General features: G+C 51.7%; 1 protein-coding gene across 2 annotated transcripts in view; it reads right to left on the bottom strand.

The window, feature by feature from the left end:
* Positions 1–5,471: 5,471 nt before the first annotated feature.
* dusp8a (dual specificity phosphatase 8a) overlaps positions 5,472–19,378 on the bottom strand; it is a 32,952-nt gene continuing 19,045 nt past the window's right edge. Inside the window, exons 1-5 of one of the 2 annotated variants that reach the window (XM_084672653.1) lie at positions 14,739–15,418; positions 8,767–8,933; positions 8,446–8,605; positions 8,081–8,204; positions 5,472–7,695 (exon numbers count right to left, since the gene is read on the bottom strand). In XM_084672653.1, coding sequence (XP_084528779.1) covers positions 6,504–7,695; positions 8,081–8,204; positions 8,446–8,605; positions 8,767–8,933; positions 14,739–14,856 — 1,761 coding nt within the window. In that variant the 5' untranslated portion in view covers positions 14,857–15,418 and the 3' untranslated portion in view covers positions 5,472–6,503. Of the gene's footprint in view, positions 7,696–8,080; positions 8,205–8,445; positions 8,606–8,766; positions 8,934–14,738; positions 15,419–19,378 lie in introns of those variants that run through there. The other variant, XM_084672652.1, reaches the window with a different exon arrangement.

Here is a 19,378-nt window from a genome sequence, read left to right as displayed (position 1 = left end):
TGTGTGACTCACTCAGACACGTTAGTCATGTCTGCGGGTTCACCTGGCACCAGCCAGCCAGCCAGCCCCACCGCCACCACTCACCCAGAGAGAGGAGGAGGAGAGGGGGACAGAGGGGAGGGATGGAGGACAGGAAGTCGAGTGTAGAAGACTGGAACCAAAGTGATGTGAGAGGCCGGGATGAGGACTTGGAACAAAGAGATGGTTAGATTGTAATCAGGGGAGTGTGAAACAGCAGAATCTAGCCCTGTTAGAATGACTAACACCACATCCTTTCAAAACAAAAAGTTATTTGTTTTTTTTCTGACAGGGTAACTATTGTTGTGAAGTTAATGTTCTGCGAGTGTGTTAAATTTAGGCATTTTCTCTTGATTTGCAAATAAGACACAACCTTATTTTAACCAGGCAAGTCCAGCTGAAGTAGCCCACATGTGGCTCTGATGTCACGGACAACAGAAAGACCATAGCTCACAGCAACAGCCAAGGCACCGTGCGTACACTCCACTCTGTGTGTGTGTGTTTGTTTGTGTGTGATAATGTGTGCATCTGGGACACACTATGATGTCATTTCAGTCTGGTCCAAGTCCTTGTTCCTCCAGGGGTGTGTGTTTCACCGGAGGAGGTAAACATAGACCAGACCACTGATCAGGAGTCAGATAACTGTACCCTCTGACCTAACCATTAACACACCGGGATGACATCATGTCTGAGCTGCTGTCCATGTTCTACCTACTGCTGCTCCTCTGTCCTGCTGCTCCAGGATGTGACATGCTGCAGGGCTGAGCTATGGGATGTGACATGCTGCAGGGGCTGTGGGGCTGAGGCTAGTAGCAGTGGGGCTGTAGGGCTGAGGCTAGGGGCGGTGGGGCTGTGGGGCTGTGGGGCTGGGGGCTGGGGGCTGAGGCAAGGGGTGGTAGGGCTGTGGGGCTGGGGGCTGAGGCTAGGGGTGGTAGGGCTGTGGTTGGTGGGGTAGACAGCACTGTTTCAGTGTGAGCCAGAGGCTCACCACTAGAGAGACAGAGACAGGCGTCAGCACGTCCAGGCTCTTTAGTCAGCAGTTTGATGACACACGCACACGCTTTATACACTCTGCAAAGTTTGTGCTCCTTTATAAAAAACAATGGCTAAGCGTAACCTGAGGAAAAGGGACTGAAATATGTGAGGTAGCATATAGTCTGACTTGTAGAACAAAAATATTGATTCATTTTCACCTTTCCCAAGGGAACCAGTATGAGCCAAGGAGGCTCCAAGCCAACAGTAGATGGCAGCATTAAGTTACACAACAACAGCAAAGCAAGGTGACGAGAGACCGAATAAGCAGAAGTGTGTGCGAGAGAGAGAGTGCAGGAGTGAATACAGAGAGAAAGAGAGATAGAGAGGGAGAGAGAGAGGGAGAGAGAGAGTGCAGGAGTGAGATAGAGAGAGGGAGAGAGAGAGAGATAGAGAGAGAAAACAAGGGAGAAATAGACAGACCAAAAAGCAAGAATGGGAGAGAGGCTGATGTAGAAAAAGATGGAGAGAGCAAGGAAGAAACTGCAAGACTTAGAAGCAAGGAGGAGAGATAGGTTGAGAGAGAGAGAGAGAGAGAGAGAGAGAGAGAGAGAGAGAGTAAAGGGGAGGGAGACAAAGTGGCAGGAAGTTCAAATGAAGAGAGGGCGATGGAATGAGAACGTTTAGGCATGATCTGACAACAGGGTTATATAAGGACAAGAGTTCCATGGAAAACGTAGGCAAGAAATCCTGGACTCCCTCTCAACGACGGGTGGAAAGATGGGGAAAGCTCTGCTGATGTCACAGCCAGTGCTAATGTGAGTGTGTTGGTTTGGTATGAGGGTAAGTGAATGTGTGTTTGTTATTGTGTGTGTGTGTGTGTGTGTGTGCATGAGTGGAAAACTGTGGAATGCTATGCTGACGTAAGGTTCCTAACAGTTTCCATATATAAGCCCTGGGACCAGGCGTCAGACCTGCAGTCAGCACCACCACGTCTGGTACCCATCAACACACACACACACACACCACACACACACACACACACCACACACACACACACACCACACACACACACACACACACACACGGCCATTCATTCTCTGTGATTTCCCGGTGATCCTAGCTCTAGCTATATATAAGGATGTGACCTGTTTGTCCTTTACAAATGTAGTAACAAAATAACATGTGACCTCATAAAGCCTGTTCCCATCACACACTAGGCGAGAGACGTTTGTCTGACAGGGCTCATGAATATTCATGCTGTTGACTATTTTGGGCCCCTGCAGGAGAGTGGGGGCTGGAGGTGCCCTGGCCTGGAGGTGATCTGGGCTGGAGGTGCCCTGGGCTGGAGGTGATCTGGGCTGGAGGTGACCTGCAGGTGTATTAGCACAGACACATAGGACTTAATACTCTGCAAGGGCATGCACACACACCACACACACACACTATACTGTAGGCAGGGATCATCCACTCTAATCCAGTATACACACAGTACAAGATGTCACTTATTGAGGCAAGCATTTTCCATCGCCACAGTTTATGCACAGGATTTCCGCCTTTGAGCATGGTAAAAGTTAGGAATTTTCTCTTCCTCTCTATTTTCTCTCTGTCTCTCTCTATCTCTCTCTCTCTCTCTCTCTCTCTCTCTCTCTCTCTCTCTCTCTCTCTCTCTCTCTCTCTCTCTCTCTCTCTCTCCTCTCTCTCTCTCTGTCTCTCTCTCTCTCTCTCTCTCTCTCTCTCTCCCTCTCTCTCTCTCTCTCCCTCTCTCTCTCTCTCTCTCTCTCTCTCTCTCTCTCTCTCTCTCTCTCTCTCTCTCTCTCTCTCACACACACACACACACACAGGTTCTCTCACTCTCATGTTGTATCACCCTGAAGGTAATCACTATTCAAACACATCACATCACTGGGCAAATACCACTCCCTGCTCCTCCTAGCCAATCTCACCAGTCTGCCATCACTTTGACTAGAACCGCACCTGGAAACTCTCTCTCTCTCTCTCTCTCTCTCTCTCTCTCTCTCTCTCTCTCTCTTCCTGTTAAACTGCTAGTGGGAGCAGCTGACCCATGACAGCATGTCAGGATTGAAAAGTCTTAACATCATGAGTTTAAGACGACCTACTTGATAAAACAACAGATACGTAAACAATGCAGATGTGCGCTGATGAGAATATGACCATTCATGTTTGTCATCTCCTAACAAGGACATGTGTCCAGATCTGTAGATCACATGATGAGCAGAGTCATCTCAAGGTCAATGATTTCGACAAAAGCCAAATTGTTGAGGCAGATGAGTGTGTCAGAGCAGCTCTGAAAAGGCAGGGCTGGTGTCGCGCTCCCGTGCAGCGGCGGGCAGTTCCTCCCGACAGGGTCCGGGGTGGGATAATCAACACAGAATGGTTTGAGGAACATGACAACAGAACCTGAAGGATACCACAAGACACCTTCAGAAGTCTGGTCCATGCCTTGGTGCTGTTTAAGCACGCGGAGAACCAACAACAAATTGGACAGGCGGTCACTATGTTTTCGCTAGTCGGTGTAGGTTATTCAGTACTATGTTATCGCTCGTCGGTGTAGATGTACTATGTTATCGCTAGTCGGTTATACAGTACTATGTTTTCGCTTATCAGGGTAGGTTATTCAGTACTATGTTTTCGTTTATCAGGGTAGGTTATTCAGTACTATGTTTTCGCTTATCAGGGTAGGTTATTCAGTACGATGTTTTCGCTAATCATGGTAGGTTATTCAGTATTATGTTTTCTCTAGTCGGTGAAGGTTATACAGTACTTATATTATTTTATTCAGCAGAGAACAAATCCCCTCCATTCACCGTATTCAGGTCCCATCAGAGATTATATGATAAAAAATAATTTTTACAGAATAATATGAATGTCTCAAAGTCACATGAACCCGTCTACAAAAGTAGCTCTGTATGACACACCATCTCTTTATCAGATGCAAGAATGTACTAATAAAAGAATCATGCTGAATGACTTGAATTAAATTCAATTATTTTGTCAATTGATCTAGGTGTCTACGGAACCCAAATACCCCAGAAACAGAGACAGAAAGCATTTCATATTTTGTAATGTTTGTATTTTTGTCTCATTTTCACAAAACATGTACAGGGGAATGAAAAGCCTTTCAATCGAACCTGAGGTATTTTGCGTCAAGCAGCCTAAGGTATCAGGATATTCTTGTAAAAACTCACCTAAATTCATCAATGTTCTTAGATACGTTGCTATGTACACAACAACATAATAATAATAATAATAATAATAATAATAAACATCAATACCAACAATTATAGCAATTGGGACAGCCTGCATCGGCTCATTTACACAATTTTTTTAAATAATTATAACAACATCTTTTAAAAAATATAGAGAAGTACAGGAGAGGAAAGAAGGTGTGCCAGGTTTCAGACCAGGAAGTATGGAGCTGAACACAGGAAGTATGGGAGCTGAACACAGGAAGTATGGAGCTGAACACAGGAAGTATGGAGCTGAACACAGGAAGTCTGCACACAGTTACAGCAGCACATGGGGGGGGGGTCAAGCTGAAAAGGTAGAAGTTTCGCCATATAGAGAGAAGCTACCAAAGGGTGGAAAAACACTTATACATTATAAATAAATGACCTTGTCACACCAGGAAAGTGAGTTCAATCTTTGACCTCACAATACACACAGATCACATCCATCTTTATTTTCCGTCTGTTTTGTTTTGTTTCTTTACTGAACCTTTGGAAAAATAAGAAATGAAAAGAAAGATCAAGAGAGGGAGTCTAAGAGAGAGAGAGAGAGCAAGCGAGGGAGTCTAAGGGTTATGCATTGTGCTGAACCAGCAGGTGTAGACCCCTGTGCCGGACTAGGCTCACCTTCCCCTGAGAACAAACAAAATGTGTGTCTCTGTTTGTGTGTGTGTCTGTGTGGCCAGTTATTTTAGCTTTGAGGGACCACTGCTCTCCTAGTCTTGCCCTGGCTTACAGTGGCTGGGGGTGAATATGAGCTATCAGAGGGGAGGCAGTACATGAATGTCATCATCGAACCTCTAACCGTTAGGATCTTCTTGCATATAGTTGTTTACATTTTAGCCCTCAAAAATACACGTCAGCAATAACAACACTGTGCTACCAGTTAACCGCCTGCTTCCTGGGTCTGTAGAGCGCGTCAGGAGTCGTGACGTCTGTCTGACATTCTCCCAGAAACGCCCTGAACACTGAGCTGAAGTTAGACACACTTCACCTGTGATGACGTCACCAGGGCTGTCAGTGTACAGTGAAGTGGCTGATCACTGTTTTCAAAGATGAACAGAAAGTGCATTTCAACAGTCTCGACCTCACTCTCCCCACAGACGGAACAGCACATATTGCTTGCTTGCATTTGTTTGTTTATGTTACTTGTGTGTGTGTGTGTGTGTGTGTGTGTGTTTGTGTTTGCAGTCAGAAATACCATATGGAAAAACCCAGATCAAAACAAGGAAAGAAAGTCCACAAAACATTATATTATTTCTCATTACCAGAATGAACAGATAAAATAAATTAAAACTATAACTGAGAAGAAAATGTCCATTAAAAGTCCATTAAAATCGCTATATATATTCATATAGTATATATAGTATTTGTCTGTCTGAAGCCAGCCTTTCTGGAGCATGCTCAGTGGTGTCTAGGAGAAGGGCCTACATGTGGAGAGAGACATGCGGGTACAGAAGCCCACAGTGAGGGCAGGAACAAGGCCTCACCGCGCCCCAAACCTTCGGCACATCACACTGTTAACACTAGACACAAAGGAGCAGAGGTGCATTGTGGGAAAACACACCGTGTGTGCTTACTGCCCATCGCTAGGAGTCTTCATCATTAACAGTCACTAAACGGCCCCATGAAGCACAGAAACCAGGAGTAGGGTTGAAACACAGATGGAGCCTTCATAGTTGGGACGCAGTACCGCCAGTCGTCTTGTGGGGGAGCCACAGAGTCTGTCAAGGTGTCTGCTTTGTGCTGCTTGTGGGTGCTGGGGTCGTTATGCAGAGCTGCTCTGGCTCTACGCCCAGTCTGAAGCAGGCGAGGACGAAGGGCAGGGGCCAACACAGCCATGCTGGGGGTTCACAGTCCACTAACACTGAGGTGAAGCTTTGGGAGGAAGCAGGGTGAGAGTCTCAGCATGTCACCGGTACAGCACACTACTTCTGCGCAGAGCCACCCGTCTGTAGTGTGGCTAACAGCGATCTGAGAGCTGGATGGTTTCCTCTGCCACAGAGAGACAAGCATCATGTCCAGACCCAGCCCTCCACGGCCCCTCCTCCCAGGGGATACGGTTCTTGTTGACTCGGTCCCAGCGCTAGTCGATGAGCGCTTAACTCGCTAACACAAGTCTGCTTTCTCTCTCAGAGTCTATAACACTATCTAGAGATGGGGAGCGTGCACACCCCTCTGATCTCCTCCTCCTCCCCTCCTCCAGTGGACCCCTCCAGTCCGCTGGCCCCTGTGTGGGCGGGCGGTGGGCCAGTGGAGGGTCTGTCAGGACACCTCGATGATCTCCAGGCTGCCGGAGAAGCTGGACTGCTTCCCGATCTTCCCTAGCTCCTCCCGGGAGCGTGTCTCTGAGACGCCCTCCTCGAACTCCATCTGGCAGCTTCGCCGCTTGAACTGTTTCTCCGACAATGCTCCGCAGGGGGCTGCGCCCGAGGCGGTGGGGTCCCGGTGCTCACGCGGCCCTTTGTCCCGTAGTCGCACGCCCTCGCTGCACCCGAACGCCACGTACGCAGAGCTGCTCCCGAAACGCACGGAGGAGTCTCCTCCCCCTACCTCCCCTCCCCCTACCTCCATCCCGCCCTCACCTCCCTCGACCGCACCAAAGTGCCAGGGGGCGTCGGCGGTGGGCGTGACGGGTGTGGTGGCCTGGACGGTGTCCCTGTGTTTGGTCCACATGGCCCCGGAGCCCAGTGAGGGCAGCGAGGGCAGAGAGAGCAGCAGGGAGCCCTTGGCACTGTCGTCCAGGCTGGGGCTCTTGTGGACGGGCAGGGAGCGTCCCAGGGTCAGGCTCAGGGACTGGGGGTGGGCGTGGATCGGGGAGCTGCCCGCGCTGGACCCCGCCCCGGCACTGTGCTTGGCTTTCCGTCTGGGCCTGGAGGAGGTGCCTCGGGAGGAGGCCCCCTCGCCTCCCCCCACCCCCAGACCCCCGATGCTGCCCCCGCAGCCCGGGGAGGGGAAGGGAGACTCGGCTGAGCCGGGACTGTCGAGGAGAGGGGAGAACTGGGGGCAGACGCCGTTGGAGGTGCCCGCCCCGGGGCTGTCCAGCTTGCACAGCTTGGGCACGTCCTCTGAGTGTGTGGGCACCATGTGGGGGCTACTGGGCGAGTACACCGACTTGATGTCCAGTGAGAAGGATCGCTTCAGGCGGTTGGTGTCCAGGATGCGCTCTGCTGAGAGATGCAGCCCATTGAAGCCCTGCTGGAGGGAGGTGGGAGAGGGGGTCTTAGGCTCCGGAGTGGTCTGGGGCTCCGCCGACGAGTCGTAATGTCCGTTGCTCTCTGGTCCACAGTTGACCCTGTTGACCTCTGAGCTCTGCTGCTGACCTTTCAACTCGGAGGTCGTGTCGTCGGAGCCGGGGGTGAGGGCCTGCAACACCCTCAGGCCCTTCTCAAACTCCAACAACTGACCCAGGAAGTTGAAGTTCGGGGATATCGAGGGTCGCCGGTCCTTCACAAATCTGTCAGAGGGAAAACATCGGAGGGAAACATTAGTTCCTATGCTGTATGGAGGATCAGGGGGAAAACACAATGAACACATTCTTACTGCCCTGAGAGTACTGTCTCTGCCTTCAAGGTGACCCAGGGTAAAGGTGTTTGAAAATGTCACAAAACATGATCTGAAACTACTGCAGAGCTCAACAAGCTCTCTGTACTACTGTTTTTCAGACGGTAACAGACCAGTGTGAACCGGTTCCCCTGCCAGCCAACCAACAATATCATTTCTCACGCCTGGGGAGGGGAGGGGGGGGAAGAAAGCGGCGTCTTGCATTTCCTTCCACAGTTCCTGGTCTTTCTACCCAGGGTGCACCCTGAGTTCAGCTGGGGCTGTGGGAGGGTTCATACCTGTACGCATCATCTGATGACAAGCCCATTGTCTTCATGATGTATGCGATGGCGATGGTTGCCGAGCGTGAGATTCCAGCCAGGCAGTGCACAATGACTTTACAGTGGGACACCCTGGCCTTGTCTGGCAGAGAAGGAAACAATACACATACATGAAAACTATTTCCTGTTAGAGACTGTAGAGTGATTATGTTACTTTCCCTCCATCAACTCTCAACTCACATAGTTGAGATTGGACCCCTCTACATCACGCCACATCACATTCCTGCTGCACCCCCCCCCCCCTTCTCTCTCCAAGCCACTCCCTCTCTCCTCACACCCCCTCCCCCTTCTCTCTCCCAGCCACTCCCCCTCTCCTCACTCACCAATGAACTCGTTGGTTTTGTCCAACCAGGGCAGCAGCTTCTCACAGTAGTTGTCATTGACGGGGATCCTCATGAAGTGGCTCTCGCTGATGAAGTCGGGCTTGGGGCATGTGTTGCTGGCGTTCAGCACGTACGTGATGCCATTCTGAGCCATCAAGTCCTGCACACGCACACACGGGGAGAGGGTTCACCACTGAGGCTGGAGACACAAGATCTTGGAACATCCATTTGTAAATGGTGTTAGGACCGTGTGACGTCTGTGTATCTGGTGCTGTGTTTGCACTACCAAGTGCTGTTGTTGCTGGTGTTGGGGGGGCTCACCTTGTTGAGAACATCCTTCTGAGAGCCCAGGTACAGGTGTGGCAGGATACGCGTGGGCCCCACGTTAGCGATGGGCATGCAGGGCTGGGACAGGCTGATGGGAGGAGGGCACGCTGGCTTCCCCTCACACAGCCCAGGGAAGCAGGACGAGAACGCAGCAAAGCCCCCTGAAGACCAAGACACACACACACACACAGACAAGAACAAGAGAAGAGGAGTTAGTTTGACCGCATGATAAAACATGTTAGCAATCATTGTAAACTCTTAAGACACGGCCTCCCCCTGCAGATGATAAAAGACAAACAGTGAGAGCTTGTTAAAGCCCACATGACTGGGAGGCACTGTGGAGATGAGGCTTATAGGCCCCCTGCTCGCTTGGAATCTAACAGAGGACTAGCTGTGGGCTGCTGCGAGGCTGCTGGCTGCTGGCTGGGGAGGAATGTGTGTCTGGCCCTCTTAACACAGGGGCGTCGCTCCCCTCCCCGTGTGTGAGTGAGTGAGTGAGTGAGTGAGTGAGCGGCTCTGTTTCCTGCATGAGCTCATGTCCTGTAGGAGCGCCGCGACGTCAGGCTGGGGGAATGACACAGGCCACAGGGTGCAGGGCCAGGACAGAGGCCCAGTAACACACCACTGACAAGCACACACACACAAGCAAGACCAAGCACACACACACACACAAGCAAGACCAAGCACACACACACAAGCAAGACCAAGCACACACCAAGGCGTCCATAAACACACAAAAAAGACACAACATCTCAAATGATGTCACAGGAAGCACATATGAACATGTCCACTCTTACTTTCTGTCTGAACCCTCCTCTTTACCCACAAACTCATCATTACACTGCCTTCCTGCATTACTGTGGCCGTGTGACTTCTGGCTGGGGGTGAGGGTTAGGGTGGGGGTTAGGGTGGGGGTTAGGGTGAGGGTTAGGGTGGGGGTTAGGGTGGGGGGTTAGGGTGGGGGTTAGGGCTGAGGGTTAGGGTGCTGGGGTTAGGGTGGGGGTTAGGGTGGGGGTTAGGGTGGGGGTTAGGGTGAGGGTTAGGGCTGGGGGTTAGGGTGGGGGTTAGGGTGGGGGTTAGGGTGAGGGGTTAGGGTGAGGGTTAGGCCTGGGGGTCTTAGGGTGGGGGTTAGGGTGGGGGGTTAGGTGAGGGTTAGGGTTAGGGGTGGGGGTTAGGGTGGGGGTTAGGGTGGGGTGGGGGGTGGGGGTGGGGGGAGTGATGACCTTGCTAAAGAGGAGGGAAAGAAAGGGGATAAAAAAGAAAAAGACTTGAAGGAAACTGTGAGGTTAGGTTAGGGTTAGGGTTAGGGTTAGGTTAAACTGTGAGCCTCAACAGAGGGATTAGTACCTAATCTGGGCTCAACCCTGCCTGACCCAATCTGGGACACAGCCATTAAACACTCACACACACACACACACACACATTCACACACACACACACACACACACACACAAGCACATACACACACCCACATGACATCACTCCTCTAAACTAGCACACACAGCAAGCCGAGTGGAACGTTCTAGAGCAGAGAACCTAGACCTTCCAGAACCACCCGGCCTCAACCCCCCCTCCTCCCCTCCCTCCCTCCCTCCCCTCCCTCCCTCCCTCCCTCCCTCCCTCCCTCCCTCCCTCCCTCCCTCCCTCACCTCCCCCCCCTCCCTCCCTCCCTCCTCCCTCCCTCCCTCCCTCCCTCCCTCCCTCCCTCCCCTCCCTCCCTCCCTCCCTCCCCTCCCTCACCTCACCCCTCCCCTTCCCCCCACCACAAACACACCATTTGCAAACGTCAGCACACTCAAAGTGCTGTCAGCTATTATGTTGCTATGAACTGCTGAAAGTCATGCAAAGCACAAGTGAACACCTCAATGTCCTGTCTAGCCTCCTATGTCGTCTGGCCAGGGCCAGACCAAGGCCAGGCCTGTTTCAGGGGCTGTTTCAGGGGCTGCCCCAGCAGAGCGAGGGGAGCCCTCACGTCTCCCGGGAGCAGCCAGCAGGATGCAGAACAGAGTCATTGAGCCCTGGCCCAGATAAACACAGGCCAAAGGCCATTCTGTGTGCCTGCCCCTTTAAGAGCAGAGCGGGCCTGGCTGTTTCCAGCTATTAATGGCAACCAGCAGAACGATGACATCACCCTCAACATGAAGCAGGAGGCAGAGAGAGAGAGAAAAGAGAGAGGGAGAGAGGGAGAGAAAGAAAAGAGAGAGTTGGAGAGAAAAAGAAAAAGATTGACTGATAAAAGAGGGAGGATTTAAGACAAAAGTCAGCTGTGTTATCTGAAGAGTACACGGAGAAATCGTTAGCCCAACCTTTGCCTACACTGTTCTGTTCACTAGAAGCATTTGACCTGTGATTGGTCTGACCACTGACCTCTTTGGGCAGGACCCTCTCTCTTTCCCACTCATACACACACAGGCTACACACACACACACACAGGCTGCACACACACACACACACACACAGTTATTAAGAACAAGGAAGGAAGGATCTATTCCAGATTGTTCTAGAAGGGTCTCCTACTGGCCTGTGTGCTCCCATCCTCGACACACACACAAGGCCACATCTATCCCCTCCCTGCCTTGCCCTGTCAGAGGAAGTGTGTATGGACGGCGTTAAATAAACAGGAAAACACAAACCTTGCCATGAAAACACTTCACGACAGGATGTCGTTTGGGAATTCTAGAGCAGTCAGAACTAAGAGGGTACGTCCCCCCAAGAGACAGTAACAGACCCCCCCGCGCCCCCCCTCCACCGTACCACCCCCCCCCCCCCAGCTCCTGAGGAAGCCTGGTAAGGAGAGACAGGCCTTGGTCTGCCCCCAGGACCCTCACAGCTTCAGAGCTGCTCCTGGTCGTCTGTCCACACGCTGTGCTGACGCTGTGAGCACAGAACACAGAACCTGGCTACTCCTCTCTGTCTGTCTGTCTGTCTGTCTGTCTGTCTGTCTGCTTCTGTCTGTCTGTCTGCTTCTGTCTCTACATCTGACCTACACACCTGTCTGTCTGTATGCTTCTGTCTGCTTCTGTCTCTACATATGACCTACACACCTGTCTGTCTGTCTGTCTGTCTGTCTGCTTCTGTCTGCTTCTGTCTGTCTGCTTCTGACTGTCTGTCTGTCTGCTTCTGTCTGTCTGCTTCTGTCTGTCTGTCTGTCTGTCTGTCTGCTTCTGTCTGCTTCTGTCTGTCTGTCTGTCTGCCAGCCTGTCTGCCTGCATGTACTGAGTAGTTTTGCATTCCAGTAATGTTGCGTCAAAACCAAAAAGGAACACCTCAAGTCTGTCCAAATGTGTCATAGTTGCAGGAGATAAGGCATTGTTGCCATGCGCTGCCACCTAACCCCCCCCCCTACAGTTCACAATGCCACAGCAACAAACAAGCGGTGATGTAGCTGATTGTTGGGGGATAGTGTTGTCATGTGTGCTGTCACTGTGGAAAACACCTGCCTAAACACACGCATGCACACGTGTGCTCATCAGAAAGCACCCAGTGAAACATTCTCACATTCTCCCAAAAGTACCCAATGACACTGCTTACTCCCCTCCCAATCCAAACACACACACTCACATGACTGAAAATACGCCATGACGCACACACTAGCACAGCTGTCTGTCTCGATGACATCAGAAAGTCAACTTTGAGCTGAGGTCATCCCCAAATAAGACCAACCACTCTCACCCTGGCCTGCTGGCTGGCCTGCTGGCTGGCCTGCTGGCTGACCCAGCCCTGGCAGGATGACCACAGAGTAGGCAAGGAGCAGCCCTCACCCCAGGTTAGCTGCTAGGGTCCCTCACATATAACCCCCTCATATGTACCTGATTTTAGAGCTGGATTCCTGGAAGTAAACCAGTAAGGGACGTGATTCACGGCCCCTCTCTCTCACACACACACACACACTCTCTCACACACACACACACGATAAGAGAAGAGAGGGCACTGTGTTGCTATGGGCCATACCAGTCAGTGCTGACTTCCTTCTTCCTCTACCTCCCATCTCAAATGTAACTTGACTCTGTCTGTCTCTCCTGAACTTTAGAAGTAAGTGTACACAATCAGTTGAATTAATCACAATTCAGTAAGTAGGAATATGATGAAAGATGATGTACCTTTATTGGTCAATCAAAAAGAAAGAGATCCCTTATCAGTGACAGAGCACATGGTTTGCAGACTGCCAGAGAGAGAGTGGGAGAGAGAGGGGGGGGAGAGAGAGAGAGAGAGAGAGAGAGAGAGAGAGAGAGAGAGAGAGAGAGAGAGAGAGGGGGGGGGGAGAGAGAGAGAGAGGGGGGGGAGAGAGAGAGAGAGAGGGGGGGAGAGAGAGAGAGAGAGAGAGAGAGAGGGGGGGGAGAGAGAGAGAGAGGGGGGGGAGAGAGAGAGAGAGGGGGGGGGAGAGAGAGAGAGAGAGGGGGGGGGAGAGAGAGAGAGAGTCTGGCAGTATTGATGCTACTGTTCCATGCCTCTGACATCCTCCTCTGACTGTGTTCAGTGTCATGGAGGCTTTCAGCTGCCCTCTTCAGCTGGTCACACACACACACACACCCACACCCACACACACACACACGCACACACGCACACACGCACACACACACGCACACACACACACGCACACACGCACACACACACACACACACACGCACACACACACTATACCCAGTGTAACCAGAGGGCAGTGATCAGCCCCCCCCCCCCCCCCCCGGTGATATGGTTCAGAAGGCAGAGACATGACACAGTGGTCTGTGCCTTCCAGCTGTCTCCTCTGTTCTGGGGGAACATTTACATTACAATGACCCCCCCCCTCCACACATACAACTATGACATCATTGCACACATTTCCCACTCCGCTCTGCTCCACAAAGGCTGTGTTAACAGAGCAGGGGGCGGAGCCTTCCTAGACTGCACTCGAGGGCTGACAGACAGGAAGTTAGCTGTATTACCTGTACTGTGCAGACTGACAGACAGACAGACAGACAGGTAGCTGGGGGTAATGGCTGTACTGTGCAGACAGACAGGCAGGTAACTGGGGTTCATTTGCGATAAGGGACTGTGTGTAGGGTCAGGGTTAGACCAGCAGTGCTCACCTCATTGCTGGTGGATGATTAACCGAGTCTGAGTGCTCTGACTTCATCCTGTGAAGATATGAGATACCTCACTAATAGCACTTCAGTTTGAGTTGGCGTCGCTAACATAGAAAAGCCTGGTCAAGCTAATAGTGTTACAGTGGTGTGTGTCTGTATTGTGGTTAGTAGTATGTCTGTAGTGGAGTGTGGTACTGAAGTACCAGCTGTAGTACTGCAGGTCTTCTTAATTTAATGTTATTTATGTCCCAGACAACCAGCCAGCCTAACCCAAGGCACAACACTCTCAAAATAACCAACAACAACATTCTCTTCTCGTCTCTATACCTCTATTTTCACCGCTTTCGTGTGATGATGAAAAATGTGTGGTGTCTTTTTTTATTCCTCCGCCTCCCAAACGGGTTTGATACCCAAAGCTGTCCAACCTCAGCGCTACAGCAGACACACACACACACACACACATTTTGGTGTGAACAGTAGCAGATGTTAAGTGCTGCACACACAACTAGATAATGCTACAGAAACACACACACACATCCACGTATAAAAAATGTGAAACACACTCAGCTACACACCTGTAGTGCACAATAAAAGATGGAAGTGAGAGAAAGAGAGACAGAGAGAGAGACAGAGAGAGAGAGAGACAGAGAGAGAGAAGAGCCCTTTGTGATGTTTTACATCACTGGGCTGAAAGAGCGGAAGCAATACGTCATCCTACAGGGCCCCCCTCTCTCTCTCTCTGTCTCTCTCTCTCTCTCTCTGTCTCTCTCTCTCTCTCTCTCTCTCTCTCTCTCTCTCTCCCACCCATCTTCACCCCCCCCACACACACAACTTCTGTCCCCCTGGGTACACACACACACACACACACACACACACCCGTCTGTGCCCCTGGGTACACACCTCGGAGCTGCCTGCCCTGCTTCATCCTGCGGACCCTGATCTTGAGCCTCATGTCAGTGTCCTTCAGGTCGCGCCAGAAGCAGTCCTCCACAGGAGCCATCACCACCTCCAGAGGCATCCCCTCTCCTCCCACACACACTCCCCTTCGCTAAACACAAGTCCAAGGTGTGTGTGTGTGTGTGTGGGGGGGGGAGAAGCTGTGGAAAGTCCTTGCTGTGACAGCAGACGTAGAAAAGTCCAGCAGTCCTCAACAGTCCATGCAAGTACCTCAAGTATGGGCCGTGTCCAAGACAGCGCCAACCCCGGTGACAAACACTCTCTATTCCCAAAACCTCTTCAGAAGTGCCACCTGCATGCAATGAAAGTCTCTAGACTAGAATCCACTAGTAGGTTGAAAAAATGTCTAGAGAGAAAGATAAAAAACACAGCTACTTGTCAATACGCAGAGCCAGTGGAGCTATGAGGAGAACGCTGCGTTGGGTCCGAGAGCGTCTGCTGGTTCTGCCCGCAGCTGCTCCACACCGTGTGTCTGTGGGAGCTCACTGCCAGGAGAGCAGCCCCCTATTGTTGTTCTGTTCCACTCTGCCCGTCTCTCATTCGCTCCCTCGCTCGCACACACTCCTCCCCCTCTCTCTCTCTCTCTCTCTCTCTCTCTCTCTCTCTCTCTCTCTCTCTCTCTCTCTCTCTCTCGGATGACAGAGCTGCTGTTCTCTCCTCTCGCTCGGAGGGTGAATGAGCTCACTTGCCGTGAGCTCAGATGCCCCCCCCCCTCCCCCTCCCCCCCTCCTCCCCCTTCCCCTCCTCCTCCCCCCCCCTCCTCCCAGCTCTTCCTCTCTCCCTCCCCTCCCTCTTGTGGAGCCAGCGCTCCGTCATAGCTAACGTCTAAAGCATGCAACCACATTCCTTACTCACCCAACAAATATGTAGCCACCTCAGGGGCCTAGACAGGGCTGAGAGGAGGCACACTAGGCCGTCTTCTGCGCTCTGCGTGCGTGTGTGTGGATATACCAGTAACACACACTACTACACTTTTCTGAATACAATGTGTGCCCAGGTTGACTGTAGACACATGTAGCGTTAACACAGCATGCCACACTGCTGAAACACACAGGATGTGTGTTAAAACACACATGGGGTGTTAACTTGTGTGTGGTGCCTTGAAATACAAACATAACACACTGACTAAACCCTCCATGAAAGAGTTGACCAACACAAGCAACTGATCGGCTTCAAACTATGGAATGACGTTTCGGCGTGGTCTGTCCTTCGCCCTCGGTCGTGGGCTCTGCCTGTAGAAGCGTGCACATACAGAGATCGGAAGCATGATGAAGAGTATGTCAGTGTGTGGCACGTTAAAGTGTCAGGAGGGCTGAAAGAGTGTGTGTGTGTGACGTTCCCCTGGTTTCCTGTGCTGCCTGGTTCTTGTCAAGATCGCCTGGGTTTGGACACAGTGTCATAGCTTGGGGGCGGGGGCGGGGGAGGAGGAGGAGGAGGGGGAGGAGGAGGAGGAGGAGGAGGAGGGGAGGGGGGAGGAGGAGGAGGAGGAGGAGGAGGAGGAGGAGGAGGAGGAGGAGGAGGGGGAGGAGGAGGAGGAGGAGGAGGAGGAGGAGGAGGAGGAGGAGGAGGAGGAGGAGGAGGAGGAACGTTTGCAGCTGCCATTTTGCCTCTGACATGCATCAGGTTCAAGCTTCTTCACTGTGGTATGAAACTTGTAGGCTAAATGTACTCGATAAGCAAAGATTGACCAGGCTAGGCTATGCTACAGGCGCTCTGCAGGACAACCAAGTTACATTCAATTGTAACTGTGATTGAGTGAAATGGTAACTACAGTAAGTAGAGAGAACTGAATGCTGGTCTTGGTCTTGATTATTGTGGAGCGTTGGAAGGTTCTGGTAGTGAGCAGAGGTTCCAGCTGTACTGTGAGTGTGTGTTTGACCTCATCCCTGCTACCACAGACCTCTGAACAGTGACACAGTGGTGCAAACATGTTACATCATTACTGCTGGACCGCCAGCACAGACAGGAACGCTGGAGCGGGGAGGAGACAGGGCCTCAGAGGGTCTGTCTGGAGCGGGGAGGAGACAGGGCCTCAGAGGGTCTGTCTGGAGCGGGGAGGAGACAGGGCCTCAGAGGGTCTGTCTGGAGCGGGGAGGAGACAGGGCCTCAGAGGCTCTGTCTGGGAGCGGGGAGGAGACAGGGCCTCAGAGGGTCTGTCTGGAGCGGGGAGGAGACAGGGCCTCAGAGGGTCTGTCTGGAGCGGGGAGGAGACAGGGCCTCAGAGGGTCTGTCTGGAGCGGGGAGGAGACAGGGCCTCACAGGTGTGGCAGGACAGTGTCACTACGCCCCGTGTGTCTCTATGATGAGGGCAGCGAGAAGGTGACAAGGCAGACATCCACCTTGTCACGTCAACACCGCCACATGCCACAGGGCCCAATCATGGTGACATAAACATGATCAACATGCTCTGAAGTCGACCTAATCCCCCCCACCATACACACACATCTGTATGCACACACAGTCACACACACACAAAAGGGGCCCAGAATAGTAGCTATTTCATTAGTGGATTACTGCTCTGGTGGTAAAAATGACAGCAGGGCCATTGATATTGACCACACCAGAGGGTTTGCCAGGACAGGAATAGGTGCTGCGGCCAGCCTGGCCCTCCTCAGATACAACACACTGGGCTTTTAAGGCAGGGGAACTGTTACTGGGGCGACAGAGAATGTACACACACACACATTGTCCCAGTGAATCTAACAGTTGATAAAGTGAGCAGATGATATCCAGTATGTAAGGTTACTAATGCTGTATATGAAACAACAATGTTTAGTAAGTTCATTTCACTCTCTCTGTGTCTGTGTCTCTGTGTGTGTGTGTCTGTGTCTCTGTGTGTGTGTGTCTGTGTCTCTGTGTGTGTGTGTCTGTGTGTGTGTGTCTGTGTGTCTGTGTGTGTGTCTGTGTCTCTGTGTGTGTGTGTGTGTGTGTGTGTGTGTGGCCCAGAGGGACAGAGAGCCCCAGGAGCAGGACTGTCACTCTACACCAGAGGATCGTCTGTCAGGATATCAGGGGACATACGTCATCTTCTGGACAGTCCCCACAGCTCATGGGCACACACACACACATGCACACACACACACACATCCTCGGACAGGGCAGCTTAGGGTAATAATGTGTGTGCATGTGTGTGCATGTGTGTGTGCGCGCACGTGTGCGTGTGTGTGCGTGTGTGTTGATGGCACTGGTTGTCAGGGGATCAGTAACAGTGATGTCATGCCTGCAGGAGACCACAGCTGCCATGCCTGGGGGGCGAGGTCGTCTCCAGGGAGGGGGGGGGGGGGGTTGAGGTGGTCGAGGTGGTCGCTATGGGGGTGGGGGAAGATAAGGGGGTTGGAGGGTGTTGAGATGAGGCAGTCAGGCTAGAGGTAGGAGGTTAGAGGTGGGAAGACAGGGGGTTAGAAATGGGGGCAGGGGATGTAGTCATGAGAGGTGTGTGTGTGTGTGGGGGGGGGGGGGTTATGTTCAGGGTCAATGGCTGAGGGAGGTTAATCTGAGGGCAGGGGGTCTGTTGTATGATTGATGCATGCACAGCACCCCTGAGGCTGCAGAGATAGAGATGAAACCATCTCACACACACACACACACACACACCAGGGAGGAGGGGAAAGCTATCAACACACCCTGGAGGGGGCCCAGTTCAGACCAGACGGCCTCTCAGAAACAGATGAGCTACTTAAAAATCCCAGTATGAGGTGTTCAATGGTGTGTTTAGTGTGTGTGTGTGTGTTTAGTGTGTGTGTGTGTGTGTGGGTGTTTAGTGTGTGTGTGTGTGTGGCTGAGAGAGGGTGAGTGTGAAGCAGGTCATGTAGAAGATGTGTAAAGCAGGTTGTTAAATATTTAGGAAATGTGATCCTCATTGCTATAGGCTTGAGTTTACTTTTGTTTTGAGGGATGTGTGTGTGTTAATTATAATTCTACAATACCATGCTTGGTGCTGTGTGAGTGAGTGAGTGAGTGAGTGAGTGAGTGCGTGTGCGCATTTAGGATTTCCCCAGAGGAGGTTCCTCTCAGGATGTTTCTACCATTAAGGAGGATTCATTCTATATGCTAATGTTCAGAGGTTCTGAGGACTAGCGAGTCAGAATATGCACATCGCTCTGGACAAAAACATCTGCTAAATAAATAAAGATTTCCCGAACAAAAACACAAAATACTTCTCTTTCTCTATTGCTTTCTCTCTCTCCCTCACTAACTCTGTCGGTATTTGATGTTATATTTAGGTACGTCCCCGTGTCCTACAGACACACACACACACACACCTGGTAATGACAGTGTGGACACAGCTCAGCCAGTGAAGGGTATACAGCATATCAGATTAGTGTTGATGCAGAGAGACAGGCAGGCTGGCAGGCAGATTACTGCTAGAGGGCACCCCCTCAATCTGTCCATGCACACACACACACACACACACACACAGCTATGTCAGCAATATACACCACATCAGAGAAGAGGTGAGCTTCTCAGTTTGGATCGTGTACAGTACACAGCAGTGGAAGGGCTCCATGGGGAGTGTGTGTGTGTGTGTGAGTGTGTGTGTGTGTGAGTGTGAGTGTGTGTGTGTGTGGACTGTAGACAGGGTG

This window comes from Hypomesus nipponensis, chromosome 14 (assembly GCF_054491055.1).
Source record: "Hypomesus nipponensis isolate SF chromosome 14, ASM5449105v1, whole genome shotgun sequence".
NCBI classification, from domain to species: Eukaryota; Metazoa; Chordata; class Actinopteri; order Osmeriformes; family Osmeridae; genus Hypomesus; species Hypomesus nipponensis.
This window is presented reverse-complemented; position numbering and strand designations above follow the sequence as displayed.